The sequence below is a fragment of the Lagopus muta genome, chromosome 2, assembly GCF_023343835.1.
Source record: "Lagopus muta isolate bLagMut1 chromosome 2, bLagMut1 primary, whole genome shotgun sequence".
NCBI classification, from domain to species: domain Eukaryota; kingdom Metazoa; phylum Chordata; class Aves; order Galliformes; family Phasianidae; genus Lagopus; species Lagopus muta.
In genome coordinates, this window is record NC_064434.1 from 32460807 (window position 1) to 32474143 (window position 13337).

A 13337-nucleotide genomic window follows, 5' to 3' on the forward strand; every position below is an offset into this window, starting at 1 on the left:
CGGAGGGGACATGCAGCATGGGAGCACTGTCACTGCACAGGGATGACATGGGGATGTCCTGTTGGGGCTGTCGTGCAAGAGAAGTCCTTGGCACCTCTGCTTCTTTCAAGCACTTCTAAATACATATGCATGCAAACCCGAGGGTGCGCATGCCAAACAGCTGTGCACCCGTACACAAAAGGTCACTGCTATTATATCTTTTTTTTTAAATAACAGTTTCCACTTCCCTTCCCACCCTCTCAGCTCCCCCGAAATACTATTACTAATAATAATAATAATTAAAAAAAAAAAACAAACACTCAGTAAATGTTCTCTCTCTTCAACTCCGTTCCTTCAGCGCAGCTTCCAAACTGCCCCTCTGAAAATCTCAAAGGCATTTGGCACGCAGCCTTAATAAACCGGAGCGAACTGTCTATGCGGAGAGGGAACACCGCCGGGGCACTGAGACAGACAGCAATGTGAGCAGAGCCAGCGGCAGCCTCCTGCTCGCCTCCCACCACCTCGCGTTTGGGACAGCGGGCACCGCACCACCGGGGCATCCGGGCACGCCGGGTGGGTCAATGCTCCCGGCAAACTACATGGCTCCGAGGAAGGAGAGCCGAGGAGCACCAGACAGGGCACCTTCCTGCAAGCTCAGCTTCCAAAGGTGGGGTAATGTCACCAGTGGGTGTCGGGTGGGCACGGACGGGGCGCCCTGCACGCCCTGCTCGCAGCGGGCGCTACACCTGCGCGCTCCACACGCTCAACGAGCAGCTCTGTGGGCTTACCTTGAGGGTGAGCGGCGTGATCTTCTCCTTATTCACCCCCTCGGGCAAGAAATCCAAGAGGCAGTCCAAGACCACGTCCTTCACAGTCTGAAACTCGGCTTCCCCTTTGAGGTCGGCGCAGAAGATGAGGTCCAAGTCCTTGTAGCCCAGGCCGCTGTCTTGGTGCAGGACGTGGCTGGCGGCCGAGCCGTTGAGCCGCACGTCCCGCAGCCCGATGCCCTTCTCCTCCAGCCGGCTCCGCACCACTTTGACGATCTGCCGGGGCTGCATGGCCAGCGTGGGGAAGTTGCCGCGGCCGTGGATGGGGATGGTCTCGCTGAGGATGCGATCCAGCCGCTGCACTTGCTCCCAGCTCAGTACGTTGCAGTGCGCGCTCTCGCAGCCTCCCGCGTAACCCCCGCCGGCCTTCTCATCGTCCGCCATGGTGCGCGGCCTCCGCGGGCTGCCCGGCCCCGCTGCGGCTCCTCGCTGCCCTTCCTCCGCGCCTGGCAAGAGAGGAAAAGCGAGCGGTCAGCGCCGGCAGCCCCCCCCGCCCCCGAGGCGCCGAGGGCACGCACCCACGGCTTCGGTTAAAAAAGGGAAAGAAAAAATAAAAATGAAATGAACGCGGGAGACGCGGTGCGGGCAGGGGGAGCGCCCGACCTGCGGAGCCGCCGCTGCCCTCGCCCCCGCTGGGGCTGAGGCCGCCCCGCGCTGTCGGTGAGGCCGCCCCGCGCCGCCCCGCTCGCCGCCGCAGTCTCCGGAGCTTTCGTAGTTCTGCCCGGGGAAGGTCCCCAGTAGTTTTTATACGGGGTTTCTCCGCTCTTCCGGGGCTCCGAGTCACGGCGCCCGCGTCCCGCCCCCTCCATCTGCATGGCCGGCCTCGCCGGTGCCCCCGGCACGCCCACCCCGTGCGCACCCACGAGCCGCCCCGCAGCTCGGCACGGCTCGGGCACGGCGCGGTTTGGCACCGCGCGGCGCAGCGCTGCGCAGCCTCCCTCCCAGCTGGCTCTGGCTGCTGGCCGAGGGGGGAGGCAACAAGTGTACCCCTCCGCGGGGCAAGGTGCGCGCCCACGGCTGCCAGGCATTCCCTTCTTATTATTAGATTCCTGATTTTTAACCCCCTTCACCGCCCCCGCGGCGTTCCCTTACGCTCCAGGCGCAGCCGGCTCCGTAGCAGAGCGCCGGAATGCGGCTCGGAGCTACGCGCTGCCCGACGCGATTTTCGGAGCCTTTGCGAGGAGGAGATCCCCCGAAGCGCTGTAACGGGGCAGCGCCGTGCGTAGGGACAAGCTGCCTGAAAAGTGCGGTGATTGCGGAGGGGAGGGAAATATTTAACACATACGTGTAATTTTAATTTTTTTTTTAATGTTCAATTTGAATAATGTCATTTGCCTGGTTTTCACCTGCTCCGGGAGCCCAAAGCGCACACCTTATCCGATCCCGCTGCGCGCAGCCACCAGCGCTGCACGGCTGCTACGCGCCCCAGCGCCTCCTGCGCCCTCCGCGCAGCGCACGCGCAGGTTGCGCGGGGAGAAAGAGGCTGCGGAGGGAGGTGGGGGGGGGAGGAAGCGTGCGGGCGTTGCGTCACCGCTCGGGGCTTCGTGACGCGCGGCGCGTGGGGCCAATGAGGGCGCCCGGCGCTGTGACGCGCTGCCACCCCGAGCGGGCGCTCTGCCAACGTGGGGGGGGGGAAGGGGGGGATAGGAGGGGGGTGACGAAGATGGAGCGTAGGGCGACCCTCCTCAGCTTTAGCTCCTCTCATTTTAGATCTCCCCATCACACCCCGCGGGGGTAGGGTTTGTGTGCGGCTGCCGTACCCGCAGTGTGCGTGCACCGAACAGGGAGAGCACAAGCGGCGCCTCCCGCCCGAAAAAGCCCCGCGGGCGCGCCCGGTGCCGCTGACCCCCGGTACAACGGGGAAGGCCCCGCCGACTGCCCGCCGCCGCCGCTCGCTGCCGCGTGACAATGGCGCCCCCTCCCGGGCGGCGAGCGCTGCAGGGGGCACCGCCGCGCAGAATGGCCTCGCTTCCCGGCAGGGTTTGGGGGTGTTCTGGGAGTAAGGACTCGAAAAGTACGAGTTGCAGCCCGCGATCTCCTTCAATCTCCTTCTGTCCCCACCCGGGGAACCGCGCGGAGCCATTGCTGTACTGGGGAGCCCTGTGCCTGCTGGAAAGTGAGAGGCCAGGAGAACGGTGCAGAGTCCTGTGCCAAGGCAGTTATTAAAAGGAAAAAAAAAAAAAAAAAAAAAAAAGAAGAAGCAGGAAGCTTTTAAAATCGGGCTGTGTGTACACATGAGCGCAGGCTGAAAGCAGGAGCGCTGTATCTCATATCCGCTGGCGGGGCCTGGCAGCCATTAAAATAAACATGCTCAGAGGGGCAGCGGCAGCCTGCTGAAGGCTTCTGGCCTCCCAGCACCCCAAGGCCTTGGAGCCACGGCCTCCCTGGGCCCGAGTGTCCAAGGGCAGCCTCGTATGGAGGGAACCATGGGGGCCACAGCACCGCCAGGCTGGTCAGGGCCCTGTACTTTGCCCAGGAGAACCAAAGCGCTCAGTGGCACCTGTGTTCATCTGCTAGAGTGAGTGCTGCCCTTGGCCACAGGCCAGCTGGCAGTGGCTGGAGAGCTGACCCAGAAGGGATCCGAGCTGCCCCTTTATTCCAATTTAAACTAGGCCATCCCTGAGAGTCCGAGCAAGGACTGGCTAGTGAGAGGCAGCGTTTAATTTGACTTCCCAGCATGTGGCAGTGAAACTTTAGCAGTATTAATTATAGCAGCGCCACAGAGCATTAGGTAGGCTGGTAGGATTTGATGCTATTTTATATGCATCTTATTTCTTTTCTCTTTCAAGTTGTTACCGCTTGCAAACTTCAGAAGGAGGGTAGGCAGAAGCTCATTCTGGAGAATACCACTCTGGTGAAGGAATAGTAGGAGTAACACTTTTCAGTTCAGAAAGGTACATAGGATATTCATCATCATGCTCTTTTATATATATATAAACTATGAATTATTTGCATCAATGTCAGATTCTTTTTACATCTCTTCCCCTAATTAATGGACACTAGATCAAGGCTGTATTTTCTTTATTAAGCTGCCTACATACCGTGGATAAAGTGGAAATAGATCTTTACCAGTGCAGGCTGTTTTTTAGAGTAGAGGAGTATTCTGTATTTGTTACTCTTATGTTGTACTCGAATGTGGAATTTTTGTTAAGTCATTGAAAACTGTAGAATGAAATGTAATTAGGGTGCATTATGTTGTGGGAAATTCAGAAATATTTGTATGAGTTTCAGAAATCATTCTAATTATGACTGATCCTGGTGATTCTCCAGCTAATAAAAGCATTAATTCAGCTCATGAAAATGCACTGTGCTTTTAATGACAAATAAGTATTTTTTGAAGGAAAAGGTTTTGTTACTTTTAATTGCCAATGTGAGAAGAAATTCTTTGACAGCATTTGGGTGGGATTACTCATGCAGGCAGTTTGCATTGCCCAAGTGGTTAATGGGAAGGTAAGGCATGAACTCTACCTTTCTGTAAGTCCACACCAAATTGCTCAGTTAATCCCTTCACCCCAGCAGTGTTCTCCGTCTTGCTCCAGAACAAAGGAAGATTTGCAATACTGTGTTTCTGTGTGTGTTCGCATGTGCTTGGCTGAAAGTCTTCAGTGTGAGAACTGCTGCACAGAACCAAACAGACTTTCCAGGTAAATTCTGCTGAATTGAAGAATTCTCTGTGTTTTCCTGATTGAACTCCATGCAAGTTGCCCATAACATCATCTTGGTTCCATTTTGCCCACTACATGCTATCTAGAACAGGAACATGCATTCTTTTGATGGAAAAAAAAAGCAAAAAAATTTTGACTCTTCATCTGTGTCTCCCAGAGCTTCTACTCAGAAGCAGTGGCAGCAGGGCTGGAGATGGAAGCAGCTGCCTGGAGGCTTTGGTTTCGCACATCCAAGTTTTGCCTGTGTCTGGGACTGAGCATCCCCATCCTGCACATTCCCCCACTTGATGGGTTTAAGTGGAAGGAACAGGGTTTGCAGTCCATGGCCGCTCTGTTAATGCAGCCAAGGGAAGGCAGCCAAGTCAGGGAATTCACCCCTGAACAGCAGTGCCACTTCAGGCACAGAACTAGTGTTAATTCAGCCAGAGGTATTTGCTTTTGTTAAGAACATCAGTCTCATCACCCTGTATTAACAGTGGCAGCCTTCTGTCCAGGGATGATTTTGCAGAAAGACATCCAGAACGAGTCAGAGAAGTCTAAAAACCTCTTTCAGAAGTTTAGAAGGAAGATGCAGCAAAATGTTATCCCTACAGTGTCACAAAAACTTTCGTAATATCATTTCATATAGAGCCCAGGGGCACTTAAAGCATTAAAAATTGTTTTCTGCTTCCTAAAGGTGGAAAGATGGAGCTGGGCAGCAGTCACCTGCAAACTTAATTGTGTTGGCACCCAATTTCTTGCTGGAAACAAGATTGTTCCTAACTGTCCTTGATCCAGCCAACATATGGATTTCTCAGCTCACCTCCAGATTTCTGGAGAGTTCAGGCCACAAAGTCCTCCTCTCCACATCCCTAAGGGAGGCAGCTTCCATCCCATTGCCTCCATAGCACAGGTGGGCAGCCAGCAGCATGCAGAGCTGCGGGGAGATGCCAAGAGGACATCAGCCACCAGAATGAGGAGTTCAAAGCACTCCTGACTTGGCTGGGAAGAGACTTTCCTTAGCAAAATGACTATTCATACCTTTGACAATAGAACAAGACATCGTACTTTCAAAGTAAGGTCTAAGACCTGGGTGTCTATAATGGACATACCTGCAAGCCTTTCCAAACCATTATTCGTTCATCTCTTTTCCCAAAACTAGTCTAGGTAAAGCTTGAGCATGGGTGTGGGGGCAGAATTCAAAAGCTGGTTTGTTTTGGTTTTGCTTCAGTTTATTTTTGGAAGAGCATTCAAGCCTGATTTTAAAATTCTTTTCAGAGACTGTATAAAAAAAAATTCTAATACTTTAATGTTCCGTATATTTTATTGCCAACATTTATTTCCATATGTGATACCAGTAAAAATTACTACATCTTATAACACAATGGCCTATAGTAAGAATTTGTACTGGAGTTAGCACTGACTACTCAACACCAAAGCCCTTTGAATGCAGTGAAAATTAGAGATCTCTAGGAAATAGTCTTTTCAAAATTAAATAGAAGAAATTTTTGTGCTTTGAAAGTACTGCAGCCCTGTTAGTTTTGTTTTCCTTCTGCCAGTTTTTACTGGAAAGATGTTTTACTCATCCTGGGAAAAATATCAACATTTGGACTAAATGCTGTGTTGTTTTGAAAAGGTGCAGTTTAGAGCAGGCCAAATTAGCAGATTTTTCTGATGAGCCTGCCAGAAGCTTTTTGCAACTCTGCTGAGAAAGTGCTTGTTAAATGGAATAGCAGTGTTCAACACGTGCATTGTTACAGTAGCTACAGGCCAAGTCAGAGGTTGGGGCACCCAGCCATTTATCTAACAGAAGTCTCCTCCTAAGGAGCTCATGGACTAAACAGAGCAATATCTTCTATCATAGTACCACCAGAATTTGCTCCCAGAGAAAGAATCGTTTGGATCACCTGTTGCTTGGAAATATTGGCCCCTGGGGATCTGAATGCAATTAAAATGAGTTATCCAGGTGCACCTGTTCAGCTGGGAGCCAAGGATAAGCCTTTCTTCTCTTCAAGTGGCCGTATTTTTCATTACTATGGGAGAGCCTTGAAATCTTCAGTTCTCTGCCCACATGGGAAAGGCAAAACCCGATGTTTTGTGACTCATGCATTCATGCAATCCCAGTTGCATATGACTGATAGGATTGTATGCTGATTTTACTTTTCCAGGTTTTGTTTATCCTACAATGCATTAAGCTCTTGTGGGAATACTCCAGTGGATTTCACCATTCCGTATTTTCTTCAAGAGATATGGAGAAAAATGTCGTTTTCTTTTTAAACAAACTGTTCTGCATTTGGAGCAGTGAGATGCAGCATGAAAACACAAAACACGAAGTAACAAAGATAGGGTTAGCATTTTTTTCAGAAAGAATTGGTTTTGCAGACTCAAAGCTATAATTTAGTTTTACCTGCTACAAAACAAAAGCTGTCTTACCACACAGTTTCACTGTTAAGTATATGTCTCCTGATGGAGTTTGGGCACCTTTCAGTCTTGATAAATGTTTTATAAATGTAGGAAACTCCTGCAGAAAATGTCTTCCATTACCTAGTTACTGTTACTTTTACAAATGCATATGATGTTTCTAGTTGGGATGCATGCTTATTATATAGAATGGGTTTGCTCACACTGATTTTCTTGGTGCGCATTGAAATTATATATATTTCCGAGGAGGCAATTCTTGGCAGCTATCAAAAGGTGAGATACACATATTCAGCGTTCTTCCTGTTTAAAGCTGCCAAATTTTCCAGGCAATATCCCATACCTTGCCCAATCTGACTACTGCAAGTAATGGGCTGCTGTGGAAAGGAGGAGCCAAAAATGGTCTTTTTACAGCTGCACAACACAAAATTGTCATCACCAGATTTCACACAATCACCAGGGTTGGAATGGACCTCAAGGATCATGATTCTCCAACCCCCCTGTCACTTGCAGGGCCACCAACCTCCCCGTTTAATACTAGACCAGAGTAGAGTGGCTTCTGGTCATCTGGAGTGGTATGAATGCTTCAGACCTTTGGGCTAGAAGCAAAGAATCAAAGTGTCTTGAATACAGATGAATGAAGCCCAGTATCTTAGGGCAGAGCAAGAAGGGACACATTCTAAACACTGAACAGTAATGGATCAAAAGGAGATGAGAATCCTGATCCAAGGAAGCAAGCAACTGGAAGTTACCACAATCTATTTGTGCATCCTAGGAGAGACAGAGGATTTCTGGTGGTCCCTGTGCGCTACCATTTGCAAACCACAGATTGTGTCAAACACCCTAGCCAGAAATAACCTTCCTGTTGTCCATGGGATGCCACTGTGCTGGACCAGTGTGCCCTGCTAGCGTACCCAGCTCCTAATGATGTCTTAGCATTTCCAAAGTTCACAAGGTTCCCATCAAGGCTGAGGTTGGCAGGGACTTCTGGCCCAATCCTTGTCCAAGTAGGGATACCCAAAGCAGGATGCCCAGGCCCACATCGAGGTGGCTTTTGAAGATCTCTTAGGATAGAGGCTCCAGCTGGGTGGCCCCCAGCATAATTGCAGGTTAGTCAGTAGGGATATGCTCTTTATCTGTTTTGTGTATTTCTCAGTGTCCAACCGTACTGTCACCCAAAAGCAAGAGGACACCCAATTTCTGTTTTGTTTCCTTCATCCTTAACTTTCTCCATCTCCTGACACAGATTGTTTCCAGCTGTCCACGTGCTGATGATAGCAGCTGCAGCAAGAACCTGGTTCAGCACTGCTCTGCTCTCATAAACAGGAATGCAATTACGTACTTTAGCAAAGCATCCACCCACAGCACTCCTTTTTCTTCCATGGATTTCCTTTTCCTGCATGAGAAACCTTGCTCCTCCACACCCTGTACTTCTTTGGTGAGGAATCTAGCACCCTGTGCTAGATTCAAGAACTGCCTGAGAAGAGCATTTAGTCAAGAGTACAGAGGAAAGAAAATGGTCAATTTATCAATTACATTTAAAAGCAAAAGTAAGGCATTTTGTAATTTTTTTTTTTTTTTTTTTTTAATAGAAAGAGAAATATATCAGATATGCCAAAAAATGGTAAGGCATTTTTCCCCATGCATGATTTTTTTTCTCCTGAAACAAGAAAATACTACAGATCAGTACCTGAAGTGGATTATTATTCATCACCGTGTCCAGCTTCCACTTCACAGGAGGGTCAGGGAGGAAACAGCTCAAGGCTGTGTTACCACTGCTCTTCCTGTGATCCTGTGGGATCCCAAGTGGAGCCAGCTGCATCAAGAGCCTCCATCTCACACAGCTGCAGGCTGCCCCCAATTTCAGGCAAGGTCCTCAGGACTCCAGCCCCTGCTGAGCATCACCTCAGTATTCTTATTACAGTGCTCCCCATCATCAGTACCATTTACTGCTGGGAGAGATAGGCAGCTGCACAACAGCAACTGCAGCCCACTTTTTGTTCAGAGGGGCTACAAACCCTTGCTGCTCAGGATGGTAAAGTTGTTTCCCTGCAAAGCTATTCTGGAGTATAGCTATTTTCTCTGACCTGTTACAGCTGTGGAAGAGCTCAGAAATCAGCCAGACCTAAGAGATATGATCCTTCCCCAACTGGAAGGCACCAAAGCAGCTCCTGCCCCTGCTCTGGCAAAATTTGAAGCCCAGCTGCTAACTGCCCTTTCTCAGAGCAGCCTCGGCCACCCAACTCTGCTGAGCTCAGCAGTAGCACAGCTGAGGTCTGAGCCATAAGCTGGCTTCGTGCATGGATAAAAATAGTAAGGCACAAATAACTTTTACGCTGAAATAAGGGTAATCCTCACGTACCCATTCTTTTTCTCTGAGAAGCTCTCAGATGTACAAAGGAGCAGAGACTAATGCAAAAATACTCTTTCAGCCACAGCACTACATGGCACTTGTAGTTCTCATTTATTCCTGCACAGACTTCTTGGGCATGGAAAGTTTCTGGTGGCCTCAGGCAAGGAACACCCCAGAGAGTAATCTCAGCCCACCGTGGGATTGTAGGAAGGAGCCAAAGCAGGATGGGAGCCTTTCTTTCCAACTCAAATGTTTGAATGTTCCCCATCACAGTGGAAATCTTTAAGACAGCTCATTTGACGTGATGCTGAGCCAAAATATGGAGAACAGTTTGTGAAATTTCATCCTTTTGAAACAGAGCCCCAAGCTTGCCTCCTACTCATACCCGAACCTAATCTTATCCTGAGTGCACTCCCCTCTCCTCCTCTTGTCCTTCCCAGGCATTAAGCAACTTTGTTGTGCACATGCCACTTAGCATGTGAGAGCACAGAGGTGTCAGCAGGCCTACGAGGTGCCCTGGTAAATGACAGCAGAGCAAATGGTACACCAATATTACTAGTCCATTTCTTGTTCCTCTGCTGAGGACCAGTCTCTTTTCCAGATTAATCCCCAGAGGTTCTTATTTATCAGCATAACATTTGCTTCATTTGCCACTAATTTCCAAAGAACACTTTGCCCAGGAGACCTGTTGTCCTAATGCAGAGTTTCAAAGAAAGATTAATACTTCCCATTCCAAATGCTGCTCTCATTCAGACTAGAATAACAGAGCAGGGGTTTGGCTCTGAATACATGGAACTTTAGGAAGAGACAATGTGTGCTTGTGAACAGAAGGCTGAACAAACAGCACTGGATTGTTGCTGGAGTGGTATGCAGAAGTCCCCTGTTCAGGAGGATATTCCTCACTGGTCTCTTCCCCACCATCCTGGGGTATCCTCTAGGAAGGAGCCTTGCATTTCTGGCCTGCACACTGTGCAGCCTTCTTATTATTAGAAAGCTCCCTATGTGAGGCACTGCTCCTCCAGCCATTAAACATGGCATTTCATTGCAAGGAACCAGCAGAGCGTGATTCCGTCTGCTGATCACGTCACACTGTGTGCCCGCTTGAGGCAGATAACACACTTCTGTAATTTTAGGATGGGAAAAATCTGCTGCCTTTATTTTACAGCACTTTACTGCTCTGAAAAATGGCACCTTGATGGCTGTCAGGTAGCACATGCCTTTCATTAGAAATGTGCTTGTTTTATACATAATTCCAGGGTTTGCCTTAGATTATGTCATCTGGATAAGTATACTGGTCAAACTTTAAAGCGGCTGAACACCGGCAGTCAAGGTGGTTCTATTTTCTTATGAATTGATGCATGCAGCTTTTCATCACTCACTGCCTTAATCATCCTTGCTTTGCTCTCATGATACCTTAGCATTTTATCACAAACTGCACCACCCCTGGATGCACTCATGGGCCAAAGAAGCAGAGGCACAGGCAGCCCCAACGCATCCCCACAGCTTCTCTGCACAATGGAGCCAGCTGCTGATTGTGTGAGCTGTCTTCTGTGCTCAAACACCAAGACACGAGATTATCCAGTGCCTGAAAACACCACACCCAGCCAATGCCCTGAGCTGGGGGTGAGCAGAACTGCTCTCTCCTAACAGCGAAAAGGAAGCAGTAGACTGAAAAATAGATGGGAAATGATTTTGCCATTCTGCCTCTAACAAAATGTAATCCCGAGCTGATTTGTTTTTAAGAAGTTCTGGCTGTGTTCCAAAGGGCTGCAAGTTCCAGAGATGAGCTATCCATTTCCTCTAGTCTTTTTAACATGGCTGCAGCTGAACTTTTAAGCCAGATCATCCCAATTTACCAGGCATGAGATTATTGCTAGTGTGCAAAATGAGGTAGAGAATTAAAAATAGCCCTGCCGGTAGCTGTGAAGTCAGTTGATCTAAGGCTTAGTTAGAGGTTTATGTGTCATTTGCAAGTACGTGAGTTCCAAAATAGGCTGCTTGGTAAGTCTGTGCTGCAGGGAGCTGTGAAGCACAGATTTGACTTATTTCTTTTCACAAGGCAGCTTAGGATGTAGAGGCATGGGAAAAAAAAGGAAAAAAAAAAGAGGCAGATTTCAGAATGAATTAGCTAGGTGATTGAACTGCACGTGATAAAAGCAAGTACTTGCAGACTCTCTGCTCAGCTCAAAGCAGTTGTTCTGTGCATGTGTTCAATGCTCTCATACAGCGCAGCACAGCAAATGTGTGGCCCACGAAGGCAGAAGTGATTAAATTCAGCTTTGTAGAAGTCATGCAAGCAAAATTAAAAATAACTAATGTTCTACAGGTTTGTTTTTTGTGTGTGTTTGGGGGGGAGGAGTGGAGGTTTTTTTTGTTTTGTTTTGTTTTTGTTTTGTTTTGTTTTTGTAAAATGCCTCCAGTCTTAGCAATTTTAGCTAGGGAATTAGTTGAGTAAGGAGAGATTTTAATCAGGCATCCAAAAGGAAGGAAGCAAAGCTCCAGGGTAAGCTAATACACTTTCTTCCTTCCAAAATATATCATTTTAAATTAAAAAAAAAAAAAAAAGATTCGTTTCTCAAAGTATTTTTTACTTTTTCCAGGCTGGATGTAATTCTTCCTTTTATCACTGGGAAAACACCATACATCTAACTGCAGCTCATAATTCTTCTGTAACTGCAAATGAAGAGCAGGTTTGCTGCTCTGGACTGCATGCCAGGCAGTCTGCAGTCACATGACAGCAGAAGCTGCTCACACCTCCTAATCCCTTCTTGTTTGTTGTCTCTTTTTTGCGTGGATGTGTTTTCATTCCCACATAAAGAAATAGGAGTTTCAAAGCAAACAGTGCAAAAGGAAATTTATTTCACATATCTCCTGTGCTGCTGAAAAGAGACTGTAATTCTGTGCACGTTAGAATACATTAGCAATTTATCACAAGGCATGTGCAGTTTAGTCCTGAACAGCTGACTCTTTCATTCTTCTTGCTAGCTAACAACATCTTGTTTTGGTTGCTGAGATGCCAGAGGTTTTAAAGTAGAACTTCCTATTAATCTCCAATAGTACAAATGCTACCATTAAACACCCAGCAGGTTTTCAGCCACTGCACCTAAAGCATCAAGGTTTCAACTGTTTTAATACAACAAAGAGACGCAAATCACAAGGAGCTGTGCTGGTTGATAGTACCTGACAGACAAATACGGCTTGCCAATGTCCCAAAGAAGAGCTTGATATTACATGAACGCTTAGCATAGGTGATTCCATTTCTCATTCTTTAGTTTTTAAGGGCTCCACTCAGCCCCCAAGCTCCCCTTCCCTGAGCATCTTCCCAGCTTCGGATCAAAAATGCAGAACAGGAGTCCTGCTGTGGGGTGATACAGGAGCTTGGGGGATCATTTCAGGTAGCTCAGCTGAAAATGCCTTCATTGTTTAGCAGCCTGCAGAGCAGCCAATCTCCTTCCCCCATGCCAGTGCTGTTCTATGAAATGTGTGTTTTTCATAGACGTAGGTCTGCAAATTTCATCTGATACGTAAATATCTAGAAAAATGAAGCCATTTATAAACACTTCCCCTCCTTCCTCTTCTCCTTCCCTGCCCTGCTCCTGAGATATGCCTTTTGGCAGGGTGAACCTCGCATGTCATAGGCTTAGTCCACATGGCTCCAGAGCAAACAATGAAATATTAAAGGTATAGTGGTGGTGGGCAGTTAAAGCCAAAAGGAAAAATTAAGAAATAAATTAAAAAAAAAAAAAAGAGAGAGAAGCACTTTTAAACCTAATGGTATATCTGTTGGTTTACAACTTGTCCAACAAGGACCAGAACCCCGAAGTACATTTCTGTTATCTGACTTTCAGTTATTGAGTGTCCAACCTTTTATGTATTCACAGGCATTTTCCACAGGTGCTCAATTTCCATTATATTCAAGCCAACCCATTGGTTTCAAAACTTGACACCAAAGGATCTCTCAAGGCTTCACAATTTGAGCAAGCTGTGCAATCACAGCAGCAGCTCTTTTGATAGAGATTTGCTGTCTCAGGATGAGTTTTGGTTGGGGCACTGCTCATCTGCAGCAAAACAAGATTTTAGATGTAAACACTGCACTGACTTTGCCTCCCCCATGTG

General features: G+C 47.9%; 2 protein-coding genes across 4 annotated transcripts in view; one reads left to right on the forward strand and one right to left on the reverse strand.

The window, feature by feature from the left end:
- Nucleotides 1–13337, forward strand: part of BCKDHB (branched chain keto acid dehydrogenase E1 subunit beta) — a 1150961-nt gene that overhangs the window by 667856 nt on the left and 469768 nt on the right. The window lies entirely within an intron of this gene.
- The window catches only part of TENT5A (terminal nucleotidyltransferase 5A), a 42732-nt gene that overhangs the window by 4668 nt on the left and 24727 nt on the right, over nucleotides 1–13337 (reverse strand). For 2 of the 3 annotated variants that reach the window (XM_048934894.1, XM_048934895.1), the window contains exon 3: nucleotides 768–1252. In XM_048934894.1, coding sequence (XP_048790851.1) covers nucleotides 768–1252 — 485 coding nt within the window. Of the gene's footprint in view, nucleotides 1–767; nucleotides 1253–1409; nucleotides 1536–13337 lie in introns of those variants that run through there. The other variant, XM_048934896.1, reaches the window with a different exon arrangement.